Raw genomic sequence first — 14787 nt, forward strand, 5'->3', positions numbered from 1 at the left:
TGAAAATAATGGTTGGGCGCAGCACCCCTTCTACCACTAAGCACTCCTTCCCACACCCCTCCTCCTCCTCCTCCTCTGCATTGAGGGGCATTCACCAACTGCCATTCAAGAGCATCAGTCGGAAAGTGCTTTCGGGACGGAGCGCAGCCAAAGGAGAGTAGTCCACGCCGGGCCCATTAAATCCATGGCGGAGGGTGATGAACACTTTGTGTCTCTCTAAACAGGCTCTACAACCCTGCGGGCTTCTTTCTCTCATTTTAATAGCTTCGCCTTCCTGGGAGCGGATGTATTTACAACATGACACCAATAATTCACGGCTCCTGCCATCTCCTTCTCCCCATCTCCTCGAGCCAATGTGCGTTCGCAGCATGGGGCGGACTGGGAAGGGGGAAAGAGGGGTTTGGGAAGGGTAGTTCGTCTTCATAATTCATTCGCCAAACCGTACTTCTTTTAGTGCCCAGAGAAAGAAGAAGAAGAAGAAGGGGAGGGGGGAGGGAGGGAGGGGGGAGGAGGAATGGATCGCCTGGTTGTTTCTTTGTGAGGTCTCTAACTGGAGCTCCACTCAGCGGTTTTGCTATTTGGGTTTGGATGGTTGGAGCCTTTATACCTGTTGGCACCTGTCTGACTCGAGAGACAATGGAGTGCACTTCCGGGGGTGAAGTCAAACCTCTGTGTTAGCAGCACTGAAGTGATCACCCCAGGGTACAAGTCTGGGCAGAGTATATGGAGATCCTGAGCTGTCCAGATGACACGATCTCCCTTTCAGCCTCACGGATGAGGTCCGAAGGAAAGCAGAGTAATATGTTTGGCACCAGCTTGGCTGCAGGAGTTGGCAGAAGGAGGCATAAAAGGCACCATGCAACTGTCTTAGGGACTCCAGATTAGTGTGGGGCTTGCTCCTGAGCCTTTTCTTCTTCTGAAGATATCCCACAAGGCAGCAGGGTCTTTATAGAGAAACTAAATTCCTCGCAGTGCCTTGGCTTTAGGCAGCTTCTGGTGTTCCGAAGTCGGCCCAGATTCGTTATTGCCAGAGCGACACTGATGCAAAGCTGAGACGCTGACATGCACAGCTCCTGCACACTTCCACGAGGGCTCGTGTGGGACACACCCCCAGCGCACCGTGCCCAGCATGTTAACCTGCGCTCTGTGTGTCGCCTGCCAATTTAATTACAGCTTCAAATTGGCAATGTGCTGTCAGCTGCTGCGCATCACCGTACAAGGGCACAACTCAAATGGATGCTCTGGCATGAGGACTGCTCCCCCGCCTTCTGCAAATCTCCCTGCCACACAGATAGTTCACGCTTGGGAAACGGCCTGCTTCCACCGCACATAATCACATGCCATTGCTAGGGCATCAGTGGGAAGCAAATAACATTTCCGAGGGATACAAATTCACCTGCACATCCAGCTCGCCTGCTAAGTAACCATAGCCGCTTTGACTAGCAGCCAAAAAGCAAGCCATTCTGTAACCGCCGCTCAAAGCAGCAGGGCTTTGTTCTGCCTCCCTGTCCACCCCACCGCTTTCTGCTCTTCTAGGATTTAATGCAGTTTGGTTACTGAATGCAAGAGGACACCGGCACAAACGGTTAAGCCAAGGAGTGTCTTTCTGCCAAGGTAAGAGTTTTGAGACACGAAGGCTCCCCTTCCGATGCTTGCCCCAGCAAACGAGCTCAGCATATCGCTTTCGGAAGGTTTTTCATGTTGGAATGTAACCAAGTCAGATCACTGGTACTGTCTACCCAGATCTCCAAAGGTCTCAGGCAGTTATCTTTCCTGGTTCTACCTGGAGATGCCACTAGGGGTTGAACCTGGCGCCTTCTGCTCTACAACCAGCGCCTTTTCCCTCTCTAGGGGGTACTCAAGGGTACAGAGTACCGGCACCTTTTTTGTTTAAAAGTGTGGCACTTACCATAACAACTTCATGGTGAGTATTTTTCTATTAAAAAAGCACTGTCTGCCACTGAGCTACAGCCCTTCCCTTAAGGCAAAGGAATCTGCCGTACACCAAGTCAAACCATTAGCCTATCTAACTCAGTACTGGCTACGACGACTGGCAGCAGCTCTCTGGGGTTTCAGAGAGGGAGTTTTTCCCAGCCTGACCTGGAGGATCAAGCTCTCCCTCCACTGAGTTATAGCCCTTCCCTATATTGCATGGTTAGTTCAGTCACACATGGTATGCATTATATTGAGAAGGGAAAAACCTATCAAGGCTCTTTTTCTCAAGGGTGGAAGGACCTAAGGGAGAAATGGACAATGAATGAGGAGCATGGCAATAGGTGGGATTCCACCCTGTCAAATCAGTCTCTTCGGGCTCTTGTGGCAGTTTACTACCACCACCACCACTACTACAAAATCATAGTAAGTACAAACAGTCAAATAAAACCTCAAGCCATTTAAAAACAGAGCAGCAGAAGGCAGCATCATTACCTATACTTTTTTAACCTGCTGTGCCAAGGACCCTGAAGGTACACTGTCCTAGATCAGGACATATCCTCATCCAGCTTTTATAACAGGGATGGGGCAAACCTGTTTCGCTCTTGATGCTGCTGGAAGACCACTCCCATCAGCTCCCAGTGCCAGCACTGTCTCTGTTCTCTTTTTGATTGACTACCGACTTCCAACAAGCCTTTAAAGTTGAGAACATCCCCAGGCTGCCTCTGTATTAGTTGTTTTTAATTGTTTTATCACTTGTGGTATTTTATGCATTGTGACCTGCTGTTATTTTTATTGATTACAGTTTAGTAATTATTTATTATCAATGTTAAGAGTGAATTTCCGTTTAATTATTATTTGATGATATTAATTAATCTGTGTCCTATTTTATTATGATGGATTATTCAACATTACTTAACTAGATATAGGTAATTTTAAGGTTATGTTTTTATTATAACTTTTTTGTATCGGATCAGATTGCTACAAGGTGTGTGATGTTTGTTGTTGCTTCTTCAACTTGTAAACTGCCTTGTATATAGTTATATAGAAAGGTTGTATACAAATTAAAAGTGAAATGAAGTGAAATGAAAAGGATATAAATTTGATCATCGTACTACACTTGATCTTTTTTTCCTTTTCTTATTTTTGTAAAATGTTGAAACTTTAATAAATATCTTTTAAAAAAATAAATAAATTTGATCATTGTAATCATCCCTGGCCACTGGCTGTGCTGCCTGGGGCAAAAAAATTGAGAAACCAGCAGGCACCACCAGAGACTGAGGACCACTATCAATTTTTTATCCATTCTTAGTGGGTGACCTTAGGCAGAGACTGTAGGGCTGTATTAGTATTATCAGCATCGTTGTTGTTGTTACTATTATTAACGTTGAAGTTAGATTACTGCAATGCGCTATATGTGGGGCTGTCCTTTTTTTTATGATGAGTGGTATATAAGTAAGTAAATAAATACAACAATGTATAAAAACATATATTAAAAACAGTTATATAAAAAACAGTAAAAACCAACTGCACATATAAAAAACTATTTCATATGTAGAAACGATTTCAAATCCAATACAAGTACAGATCAGGATGAAAATCTCCCACTTTGGAGGCTAAAAAACCCATCCCCTGGTTATAAACTCACCACAAGGGCCCTTGTGTTTCACCCTAATCTCCTTCCGGAGGGCGCAAGCCATGGCGTCGAGCTCACAGGGGTTGCCATAGGTGAGGCCATCACTGCCACAGACAGGGTCATAGATGCTCTGGCACACTTGCTGGCATTCGCACACCGCTTCCTGGTTCTTCACCACGCAGGTAGCCCCGAAAGTGCACTCAACACTCAGGCAGGGGCTAGGCGTGCCAAGATCTGGATCAAGAAGTAGGGAGAGAAAACAAAGCTTGTTAAGTGTTTCACTCACCTACAAATCTTCTGCTCGGACACAGTAGGTGAGGGAGGGTCTCCATCTCCAAGTGTACGGATTGAACGGGCGGAATATGGTTTGCATCCAATGCAACACTCAGTTAAAAATTACCGTATTTTCCACTCTATAGGACGCACTTTTCCCCCTCCAAAAATTAAGGGGAAATGTGTGTGCATCCTATGGAGCGAATGCAGGCTCCTTGGCTTCAGCGATAGCAACGCGAAGCCTCCGAAGCGCAGAGGGAGCGCTCCCTCCGCACTCCGGAGGCTTTGTGTTGCTTTCGCTGAAGCCTGGAGAGAGAGAGGGGTTGGTCGCACCGACCCCTCTTGCTCTCCAGGGTTCAGGGATAGCCGCCTGAAGCCTTCAGAGCGCAGTGCAAGTTCCTGCTGCGCTCCGCAGGCTTCGGGTTCCTTTTGCTGAAGCCGGGAGAACGTCTCCTGGCTTCAGCAAAAGGAACCCAAAGCCTGCGGAGCGCAGCGGGAACTCTCGCTGCGCTCCAAAGGCTTCAGGGATCCTTGAGGCTGGCGGTGGGGGGAACCGCTGCCCCAGAAGCTCGGGGGGCAGCAGGAAGGCTGCGTGCAGCCTTTGTGCTGCTCCCCGACCTGGTCTTTGAGGCTGGCGTTGGGGGAAAGCAGCGCTTCCCCCCACTGCCAGCCCCATAAGCTTGGGGAGCACTGAGCAGAGAGGGGGAGAATTTTTTTCTTGTTCTCCCCCTCTTAAACAAGGTGCGTCCTATAGAGCGAAAAATACGGTACTTAGCTTATAACTTGTGCTACTGGCAAAACGTTTATGCCAGAGGAACATCGCTGTGCGAAAATGCCTAAGCAAGTCGGTGGTAACTTTGCTGCACAACAGATCATGCAATCGTGTTGCACAACACATTTCCACCGGCACAGCTATTGTGTTCGATTCCTCTGGTGTGCAACATTAGAACTCCCCTGTCCACTAGTGCAAGTGGCTTTGAGCTAGTGGATAAACAAATGCTGGATATGACCCTCTGTATTCATGCTCCTGTCATCCAACTATATGAAGCTTTCAAGGCATAGATGCTATCATTTACCCCTTACCATGCCAGAAACCTCAAAACATGGAAATAAGTCTAGCATGTGTTTGCCAACCCTTCATTATAGGTTCCACAGTTCACTATTTGGCAGGGAGCGATAAATCTATCTGACTGAAGAAAAATCTCCTGGAGTGCAGCCAAAAAGCTTCTGCTCTTCCTTTTAGTCAGTCAGCACAATATTGCTCCTTCTTTTTTGCGAAGTAGAAGATAGTTTAGCCAAGATATTCAGAATTCTGAAATCCTGAACACTGGTTTTTGGGAGAGGAAAACAAAATTTGGAAGCACGTGACTAACCCAAATGTCAAAAGAGTGTTTCCTGGATTTGTAAAGGAAAAGGGTATTTTGAAATTCACATTTCCAAAATTTTGCAGCAAGGCATGTGGCTAGATCTCATGAGTGATGGCTTGGTTATTTTATCAGGACTCCTGCATGCTTTGAGGCCTCTTGTCAGTGTAAAAGAAAACTAGGGTACCTCATTTGTCCTCTGTTCACAGTTAGGAGGGTTTCCTTGGTTTAGAGGGGTCAAAGGGCAAGTTAAAAAAACAATGACCTCCCCCAAACCAAACACTGCCTCCTGGTGGAAGAAATATTCAAAACAGTATATTTGAAGAATTCTGACCCCTTTAGATATTTTTTTTTAAAAAAACTATTTCATCATGTGTAATCAAACCCAGCTTCTGACATGATGCCACTTTTGAGAATCAGCATAGTCCAGCACCTAGAAATTTGGAATTAGGACTGGTACTCCTGGGTCTGCATCCCTAACTGTTCCTAACTTTCATTGTGAATAGAAAAGCATCTTCAATGCGCCAAATAAAAGTAGTACTGATTTATTTCCTGACACAGCTGCTCAGGACTGCAGATTTCCCTAAGCAGCTAGTCCTTGTTGATAACATCTGATGCCAGCCAAAGGAATTTCTGAAGCCCATTCATACCCTTTTCAACCAGGACTAGGCGAAAGCCACCCTTTATTGTTCATACATGGCAGAAGCACATAGCTGACAGCGGGTCAGGGAGAGGATTATCTCTCTTTATCACACATCTAAGAATCCTTTGCCACTTTAAATCTCTCATCCCAACTCACTCCCCACCCCCTTGTCTTCCACTAAGAGGCACAGTGTGGCAGATACGCACATCCCCAAGACCCACCCAAAACACAGTCCTAAGTGGGGAGCAAGGGAGACTGCTTTTGCCAGCAAAAAACACTTCTTCCAGTAAAAGGGGCTGTCCCTATAAAACCACTTCCATGTTTTCTAAGCAAGGTGTGGGGAACATTTGGCCTTCCAGATGTTGCAGGACTACAGTTCCCATCACTAGTCCACATCTGGAGGGCTTAATGTTCTGCACACCTGTCCTATGCATCTGTCTTAAGCATGAAAAGTTAACACAAATCCTTCAGAGTATTAACCCCTGGCTTCTTTTTACGCTGAGGCATAAGTTAAAGCAAGGAGGGAGCACCAACTCCTCAGTAAAGAGGACTTTATTCCCCTATTCCAATTTTGTGGGGGTTCCATATATAAATGTTACCATAGAACTACCTACACCAGGGTGCCTGTGGTGTTAGCTAAGGATTAAGGGATAATAATGCATTAAAAGGGCAGCAAACGGCCAATTAATTAAACGATTAAAACACTTCTGCCAGGGGGGGTGTTGTTTATCTGCCTGTGGCACTTCACTATTTTGAGCCACCTCTGAGGGGGGCCTTTTCCCCTCCATAGAGAGAATGGTTCCCACAGGTTTTGTTTCCGCACTGTGTCATTTCTGAACTACAGTTGACAAAAGGGTAAGGACTCCTGGGAGCCGGTGTCACCATACAATTAAAGAGTCACCCTCCCCTCAAAGAATCATGGGAACTGTAGTTTGTTTAGGGCGTTGAGAATTGTAGAAATCTGCTTTCAATGTATAGTATGCGGCCTAAGTGTCTGAGTAGGAGCATGAAGACCTGGGTTGAAATCCCTCCTCACTGGGTGACCTTGGGCCAGCGGCCAGAAGGGCTGTACATATAACCCTACTCACATGTTCACCACACGTTTCTTATTAAAACTGATCTTCAGCTAATGTGCATGTGTGAACAGTTAGGGACAGTGCAATACATTTTGCCAGTGGGAAATCGTGCCACCTCCCGAGTCAAGGTGCATAGTATTCAAGGCAGGCCGAGTTACTTTTGCCCTGGAGGTCACCCTCTCACCATACATTTGAACAGCATAGCTTCCCCTGAAAAATCATGGGAACCAGGATGCTGGGAATTGTAACTCTGCAAAGGGTGGGGGGAACTACAGTTCCTGGGATTCTCTTGGGGAAAGCCATGTGCTTTAAATATACAGAAAGAAAGTAACAATTGGCTGTCCTTCTGTGACACCCAATATCAGCTGCTTGAGGCGGCCATCTCTCTCAGCCTAATTAAAGCTTGTCTATATAGACCTCTCTCAGCTTAATTTACCTCACAAGGTTGTTGTGAGGATAAAATGGTGGGAGGAGAGCCATCCATGTACACTGCCTTGAACCCCCTTGGATGGAAGGCAGGACAAATGGGAGGCAGGACAAATACATTAACAAACAATGTCTACTAAATCTTCTCTGTGTGTATATATATATCCCAACTTTCCTTTCAGGCCCATGCCCCACTTTGCTGGGGCGATTCCCCCTCACACAGCATTATTTATGAGCATGAACGCCTCATTGTCCCTTCCAAGGGTAATCTATTCCCTCAACAGAACCTGCTCTGTAATGGGGCTCCTTTATCAACGTCACCTGGGCAGGTACGCCCCCTCCTGCTCCCCTTTCCCAGTTCCATTTTGGAGCTTCTAAGCAAACAGGACGAAGAGGCAGAGGGAAGGCCCATGATGGCCGCACAGTTGACTCCTGTTGTCGCAGCCGCAATGGTGCCATTAATTGTGAGCGTGAGGGGAGGGACAGTGGAGGTATTCTGCCGCCCTACCGCCCTCACATCAAAAAGATGTGTGAGGTAATATAGGGATCTATTCAGGAATCTATTTGTCTTTTGGGCAAACCAAAAGCTACCCCGTGCTTACTCAACGTACTCAGGGGAGAAAGCTTGGTGGCAACTTTCTTGGTTTCAAAATGGAGAAAAAGAGATGGGGGGGAGAGACAATGGCCGCCCATTCCTTATACAGTGGTGCCCCGCAAGATGAATGCCTCGCAAGACGGAAAACCCGCTAGACGAAAGGGTTTTCCGTCGCGGAGGCGCTTCGCAAGACAAAGTTCCCTATGGGCTTGCTTCGCAAGACGAAAACGTCTTGCGAGTCTCGCCATTCCCCCCCCCCCCCGCTTCCCCCCCTTTTCAAAGTGGCTAAGCTGTTAATAGCCTTTTAACAGCTTAGCCGCTAAGCCCGGTAAGCCGCTAATAGCGCTAAATCGCTAATAGCGCTAATCCGCTTAGCTGCCAATAGGGTTGCTTCGCAAGACGAAAAAACCGCTAGAAGAAAAGAATCGCAGAACGGATTCTTTTCGTCTTGCGAGGCACCACTGTAAGCAAATTACCCCAAGCTGACAGAGCACAAACACCTACCTACTTGTCTGAATTAGAGTCTATTCCAACATGCTTTCCTGCCCCCTCCCCTGAAGTCTACATCTTTTAAAATAAGATAAAAGTAAACTAGCTATCTCAAAGTAAACCAAATTTCTCTGCCGTGAAAAGCTAAATCCTCTAACTGGTACTAATGATGCCCATGAAACAAACTTGTGGGTGTATTTATACACACACCTGCATTTTTCCATTTATTTTGCCGCTGCTGCTTGCAGTGGGAGGCAAGGAGCTATAGGGCCCTGAGGCCCTCCCTTGCTGAGGGTGAGAGTGAATGTTGTTCTTGACAATGATGATAATGCATTTGTATTATTATTCCAAGGAGTTCAGGTCCCACTACTCCCCATTTTATCCTCACAACAGTCCTGTGAAGTAGGCTAGGCTGAGAGACAGTGACTGCCCCACAGTTACTCAGTGGGCTTCGATGCTATGTGATGATTTGCTCAGCCCTATCTGCACCTTCCGTGACATCACCTCCCACAAGTTTCATGAGGGCTGGAAGCTTTGCTGCTTCTACATAACGGTAGCGAAGAAGCAGCTCTGGTTCTCAGGATGCCTGGTTCTGTGCTTGCCTATAGAACTGTGGGCGGGAAAGTGCTTTGCCCCCCATCAATCCACAGGCGAGACCCTCCCACCGCAGCCAAGTCTTAAGGTGGAATTCCTCCTCGCTGCAGGAGTTCTCCTCAGCCTCAAGGTCACCCTAAGCCGCGCAGGAGGTTGTTCGGTGTTTCAAAAGCAGTCTCTCTTGCTTAAGAGTTTTCACTGGATTCATAATCTTCATGCAACCGGCAGGCAACAGGATCAAAGGGTGGGCGGGTGAATGCAGGGGTGGGGAGGGGGAGGAACCTGCTGTTGTTCTGCCAAAGGCCATATGCTGGTACTATGCAGTCTCAGGATGCTTACAGGCCAAAAGAGGAAAGCCAAAGGCAGGGATGAGGGATTACAGGGGCGGTATGTGCGTGTGGCGGGGGGAGGAGAGACCACATTCCATGGGGTTCAGACAACAGCCCTGAACAAGTAGAGAAAGGAGGAGACAGACAGAAAGAAGGTGGAAGACATGGAAGACAGACAGACAGACAGACAGACAGACAGACAGACAGACAGGAGGGTGTGATGCATGGACAGCGCAATGGATAGACAATTACTACTCTTAGGCCTCAGTGAAGCGGAAACCTTGTGTCAGGGCTATACCTCTTCAGACTGTAGATGGGAGCTCATTTGGTTGAATGCTCCTTGCAGAAATAGATATCTTATTTGTTTGCCTTATAGCACAGCATTACTTGCCCTAGCAACCAAGAAGCTCAAGGTTCTGACAGATGTAACTAACTGAGCCCATGGCATTAATGGGCTTCCCCTGCAGTGTATGCAAACTGGAACCTTCTTTTGGAAGAATTTGTGATGAGCCACCGTCGATGCAAATAAACTAAACTGGACTCCACAAACGGGGAATTTATTCCTGCATGCATAAAGAGTTAAGGGTTTTCCATGCCCAGCAGGTGGCATGGCGTAGGAACACAGGAACGAAAAAAGGAGCCCGCCGGATCAGGCCAATGGTTCATTATAGCGCACAGCATCCTGTTCTCACAGTGGCCAAGCGCATGCCCTGATGGGATGTGCATAAGCAAGAACTGAGCACAACAGCACTCTGCCCACCTGAGACTCCCATTCAGAAGCATGACTGCATCAGACAGTGAAGGCAAAGAAGAGCCATTGGGCTAGTGGACACTGATAATCTTCTCCCCCATGAATTTGTCTAATCCTTTTTTTAAAGCCATCCAAATTGGTGGCCATTGCTGCCTCCTGTAGGAATGTGTTCCATAGTTTTAACTTAAGTGCTGTGAGAAGGACTTCCTTTCGTCTGTCCTGAATCTTCCAATGTTCTGCCCTTCCTCCAAGATCCCAGGGCGGCATATATGGTGTCCCATCCCAGCTTTTATCCACATTGAAGCCTACATCTATTCGGGTCCTATTGCAATTTCCTTACTACTACTACTACTTCTTCTTCTTCTTCTTCTTCTTCTTCTTCTTCTTCTTCTTCTTCTTCTTCTTCAACTTGTAGATGAGTAAGATTGTCTTTCATAAACACGGTTTTAACAATGAGTCCATAAGTGACTGTGGAGGCCAGTTCTGGATCCACACATCTTTCCACAGTGGGGACATTGGTTTCCGGGCATATTGGCTCTCAAGTTGTTAAGAGCTAGGACTGGGGGATTGGTGTACAGCATGCAGAAGATCCTGCTCCCAGTATTTATAACAGGCCCAGTCAATCCAAAGGCTTCTTACTGCCTGCTAATCAAGGAAGAAGACATTGGACTTTGCTATTCCTTCCTGTGCCTGAAGTGAGTGTGTTGGCATGAGAGAACACTGTCCCTAGGTATACACCCTCCCCCAAGAGTGGCTGCTTTCATGCATGTACACACACACACACACACACACACACACAGAGAGAGAGAGAGAGAGAGAGAGAGAGAGAGAAACACACCAAAGATGGAAGAAAGGGTCTGAAGACAGCATGATAAGAAGCCAGGCAAAGGGATATCATAAAAACCAACCAGGAGCAGCCCAAATCACCTCATTCGCAGGGAACAGGAGAACCACACAGTGCGTGCTGGAGAGAAGGGAGACCGTTCAGGGTGGGTGGGTGGGTGGCAGTGGCCTCTTGCAATGACAGCAACCATGAAAAGCAAATGCTGGTGGCATAACTGCGTGCATAACCCGTCTTGGGGAAGAGGAAATGCAAAGCATTTTACAAGGCTCAAAAACTTCCATTCCAAGTGGGGAAGGGGTTGCTTAGTCCTTTGGACTAAGGGCACAAAGAGAAGAGGATGGATCGTCTTGGGCAGAGCTAAGGAAGGGCGGTGAGCGGGGGGGGGGGCAGGAAGGGTGGAAAGCCGACCTCGGAGCAGAGACATCCTGGTGGGGTGCGGCGGGGCACTGTGCGGCCGGGCCTCCTTTCTCCAAACAGGCAACGCTGGAAGACACAAGACACACAACGGAAAGAAAGAAAGAAAGAAAGAAAGAAAGAAAGAAAGAAAGAAAGAAAGAAAGAAAGAAAAGAGAGAGAGAGCACTAGGGAGGGAGAAGACAGACAAAGCTATGGACAACCTCCCTCTTCTGCCCCCTTCAGACATACCCTGCTTAATTCCTCCCCTCCTCTTGCAATGAAGAGCCCAGCACCCAAGACCCAGGGATGGGACTAATCGACAAGAGGTAACTCTGGCAAGTTGCAAGCTTTCATTGGCAGTTCAATCAGCTAAAGGTTTTGTCAACTTATCATCTTGGAAGGGGGGACAGTTCTGAGTAGAAAGCGGGGGGGGGGGATTAAGCTCTAGGGCAGAGCTTCAATTGCAAGAGTGTTTTAGCATGTTAAAATAGTAGGATGGGGAAAATAAAAGTCATCAAAAGTTGGCATTTTCACATGATAAAGAATGGCAGCTTATCTTCTTCTTTTTATTAAATGCTGCAAAGTACAGTCGTACCTTGGATCCCAAACACCTTGCAAGTCAAACGTTTTGGCTCCCGAACGCTGCAAACCCAGAACTGAGTGTTCCGGTTTGTGAACGTTCTCATCTGCAGTTGGGAATGTGGGCTGAACATGTGTGCGTGTATGGAGTAGGGTGTGGGTGGGTGTCATTGTAGTCTAAACTGCTCCCAGGTATTGTTGTCCTGGAAAATTCACCCAAGCTAAACCTGGGTCCTGTTAAAATCCCACTTTTTAATCATCCAGTTAACAACAAGGAGAAATCTGCATCCGGCTAAACACATGACTCTGCCTCATACAGAGTCAGAACGTATGCCCCTCTTTGTTTAGCGCCACCTACTCTGAATGGCAGCTGCCCTACAGGGTCCCTGCCTCCTTATTAGCTGGTGAGTCAACCTGGGACAGCCTGCATGCAATGCGTGTGCTTTGCCTCCAAGCCTCGCTGTGAGCAGCACAAGCAGAACATCACCTTCAGCTGGACTTGGGACCCGTGACTTGTGGGCAATATATATATTTAAAGCCTCTCTATCTCCAGAGGGTCCGCATCAAATGGGAGGAGGAGGCTCACTTTGCATGACAGAGGGCATGCCTTGCTGGTTAGAGGCCAACCTTTGAGCTGTCAAGCGCAGCTGCCTTGGGGAGGGAAGCATCTCTCAAGTCCTGGCTGATGGCATATCCCAGGAAAGGTTTCATTTATTCCCTAGCTGTTTGATTGGGGGGGGGGGGATCATGTTGTGTCCACTGGGGTTGGCAGAGTACAATGCCCTGGAGAGAGGAGGAGGAAGAGGAGGAGGAGAAGGGGCAGAAGGCCACCCAGGACACAGGAGAACAGCCTGCCCTCTAAAAATCTAAAACAAGGCGGGTTAGGTGGGGGAAGAGAACACAGAAATGCCTCCAAGCCTTTCCTGTCCTGGATCTAGCAAGGAACAGCTGAGTCAGGCGCTCTCTGTGCCCCTGAAGAGCCTTTGGCCTCCTCTGCCAGGTACGGATAAAAGCCAGGAGCAAACCTTGAAGCTCTGCCAAGCTCTGTGCCGCGATTTCAGGCTTCGGGGGCCTTTGGCTTCAAAGGTAGTTGCGTTCCATTTGCCTTTGATTGGCTTTGCCTAGCGCACTTTCAAAATTAATCCCTGGGCTTTGCTAACAACATCATGACTCCCACGGGATGGTTTTTTTTTTGGGGGGGGGGGGGGGTGTGAAGAGACAGACTTCCCACTCCTCTGTTCTCTCCCCTTCCTAGGAAGAGGAAATTGTGAGGTCTGAAAATGATGCTGAAGATACAGGTGGATACTCTCCCCACTCCTTTCCAAAGGGACATACACAGAATTATGTGCTTACAAACAGCCACAACTGCTGGATTGTTCAGTTTGCCGCTGTTTCTGGGGGACAGGGTGTTACATCAAATATCAGTCCCTCACGGAGTACACTCCAGCAGTTCCTTGTTGGATATAGTCTGAGGCCTCCTCACCCTGTGGACTTTCCTCCCCTCAAGTTCCTTGCCAGCACCTTCTCCTTGCTAGGCTTTGTCTCAACTGAAGTTCCCACCAGGCCTTCCCGCCCCTTTGATGGGGCCAGTGAGTCAATCCCTTGAGTCAATCCTGTTGGGCAGCTGGGATGATGGGCTCTTCTCAGTGGTGGCCTCACAACTTTGGCGCTCCCTCCCCCCCAAGGGGCTCCGTTGGGCCTGCTCACTTCAGAACTGCAAGTCTACTCTAGGGAAATCAATACCTGTTTCACGTGTATCAGGCTCTCTCCCTCTCGACAGATTTGAGACAGACAAGAAAAGACGAAGGCGAGAAGCATGGCCTACAGATCACACCTGTAAACTGAGAAAGGTTTGTAGGGCAGAATGGAGATGGGGGAGAAGGCAATAGGTGCGGAGAGCATCGCGGGAGCTGCCCCGAAGTGGCGTTACCTGGGAGGGAAAGGAATCACCTGTGGTGTAAAAGGACAGCAATGGGAGCTGCTCCTGAATGGCATGGCAGGCAGAGCGAGTTGGCGGGTGGACGTCACAAACGGATGGACAGACAGATGGAAGGGAGGAAGGCTGGGAGACACGGACTGAACACTCCAGACACCATTATTCAAACATTCCCCATTACAGAGAGGGAGCGAGCAAAGGAGGGAGATGACCGGAAGGCAAAATCCCAAGACAACCTTAGCCAGAAGAAACAGAGCAGGCACAGGGCCACAACCACTTCAGAGGAGATGAGCCGGCAGATCAGACCTGCCACCAGAGGCCCATTAAAATGGCAAAACAAGCAGCGACTTACCTTTGAAAATTGGGTTCGCGGGGACTCATCAAACGGATGATACAGGGAGAGAGAAGGGCTTGGGCCTCTTCCACTCTCAACAACTAGGGAGGCAGGGAGAAGCTGTCGCCCCCAGCAGTTTCGCACCACTTACCACAAGGGCCCTGGTGCTTGACCGGGATGGCAGCTCTTTGCTGGCACTCAGCTTTCTGCCGCTCGCAGTCATTGGCATAGGTCCGGCTGTCCCTGCCGCAGAGAGGCCGGTAGGAGCCATCACAAGCGATACGCTCGCACGAGCAGCGGGCAGCCCCCCGGCGGTTCAGGCACACGCCGTTAAAGCGACACTCGTCCTTGCACTTGTCTGGGAAAAAACCGGGCAGGAGAAAGCAGTGAAGTTCGGGAGCAGCACTGGAGGGTGGGTCAGTAGCTACTTTAAATTAAGAGGCAAATCCAATCTGTCCCTTCCATTATTGACTATTGAAGAGGGCTGGGCTAGATGGTCCCTTGGGCTCCTTCCAACTCTATGATTCTGTGACAGAGTAAATCCTGGGGCCCAGGATGAATAAATGGTAGGCATTTTGCAAACTGAGAGC

The 14787-nt window shown here is 48.3% G+C and overlaps 1 protein-coding gene across 6 annotated transcripts in view; it reads right to left on the reverse strand.

Annotated features, from left to right (window-relative positions):
- Window positions 1-14787, reverse strand: part of AGRN (agrin) — a 245128-nt gene that overhangs the window by 74163 nt on the left and 156178 nt on the right. For all 6 annotated transcript variants that reach the window (XM_077931365.1, XM_028740790.2, XM_028740796.2 and 3 more), the window contains 2 exons: window positions 14349-14555; window positions 3581-3802 (listed from right to left, as the gene is read on the reverse strand). In XM_077931365.1, coding sequence (XP_077787491.1) covers window positions 3581-3802; window positions 14349-14555 — 429 coding nt within the window. The remainder of the gene's footprint in view (window positions 1-3580; window positions 3803-14348; window positions 14556-14787) is intronic.

The sequence above is a fragment of the Podarcis muralis genome, chromosome 7 (assembly GCF_964188315.1).
Source record: "Podarcis muralis chromosome 7, rPodMur119.hap1.1, whole genome shotgun sequence".
NCBI lineage: Eukaryota > Metazoa > Chordata > Lepidosauria > Squamata > Lacertidae > Podarcis > Podarcis muralis.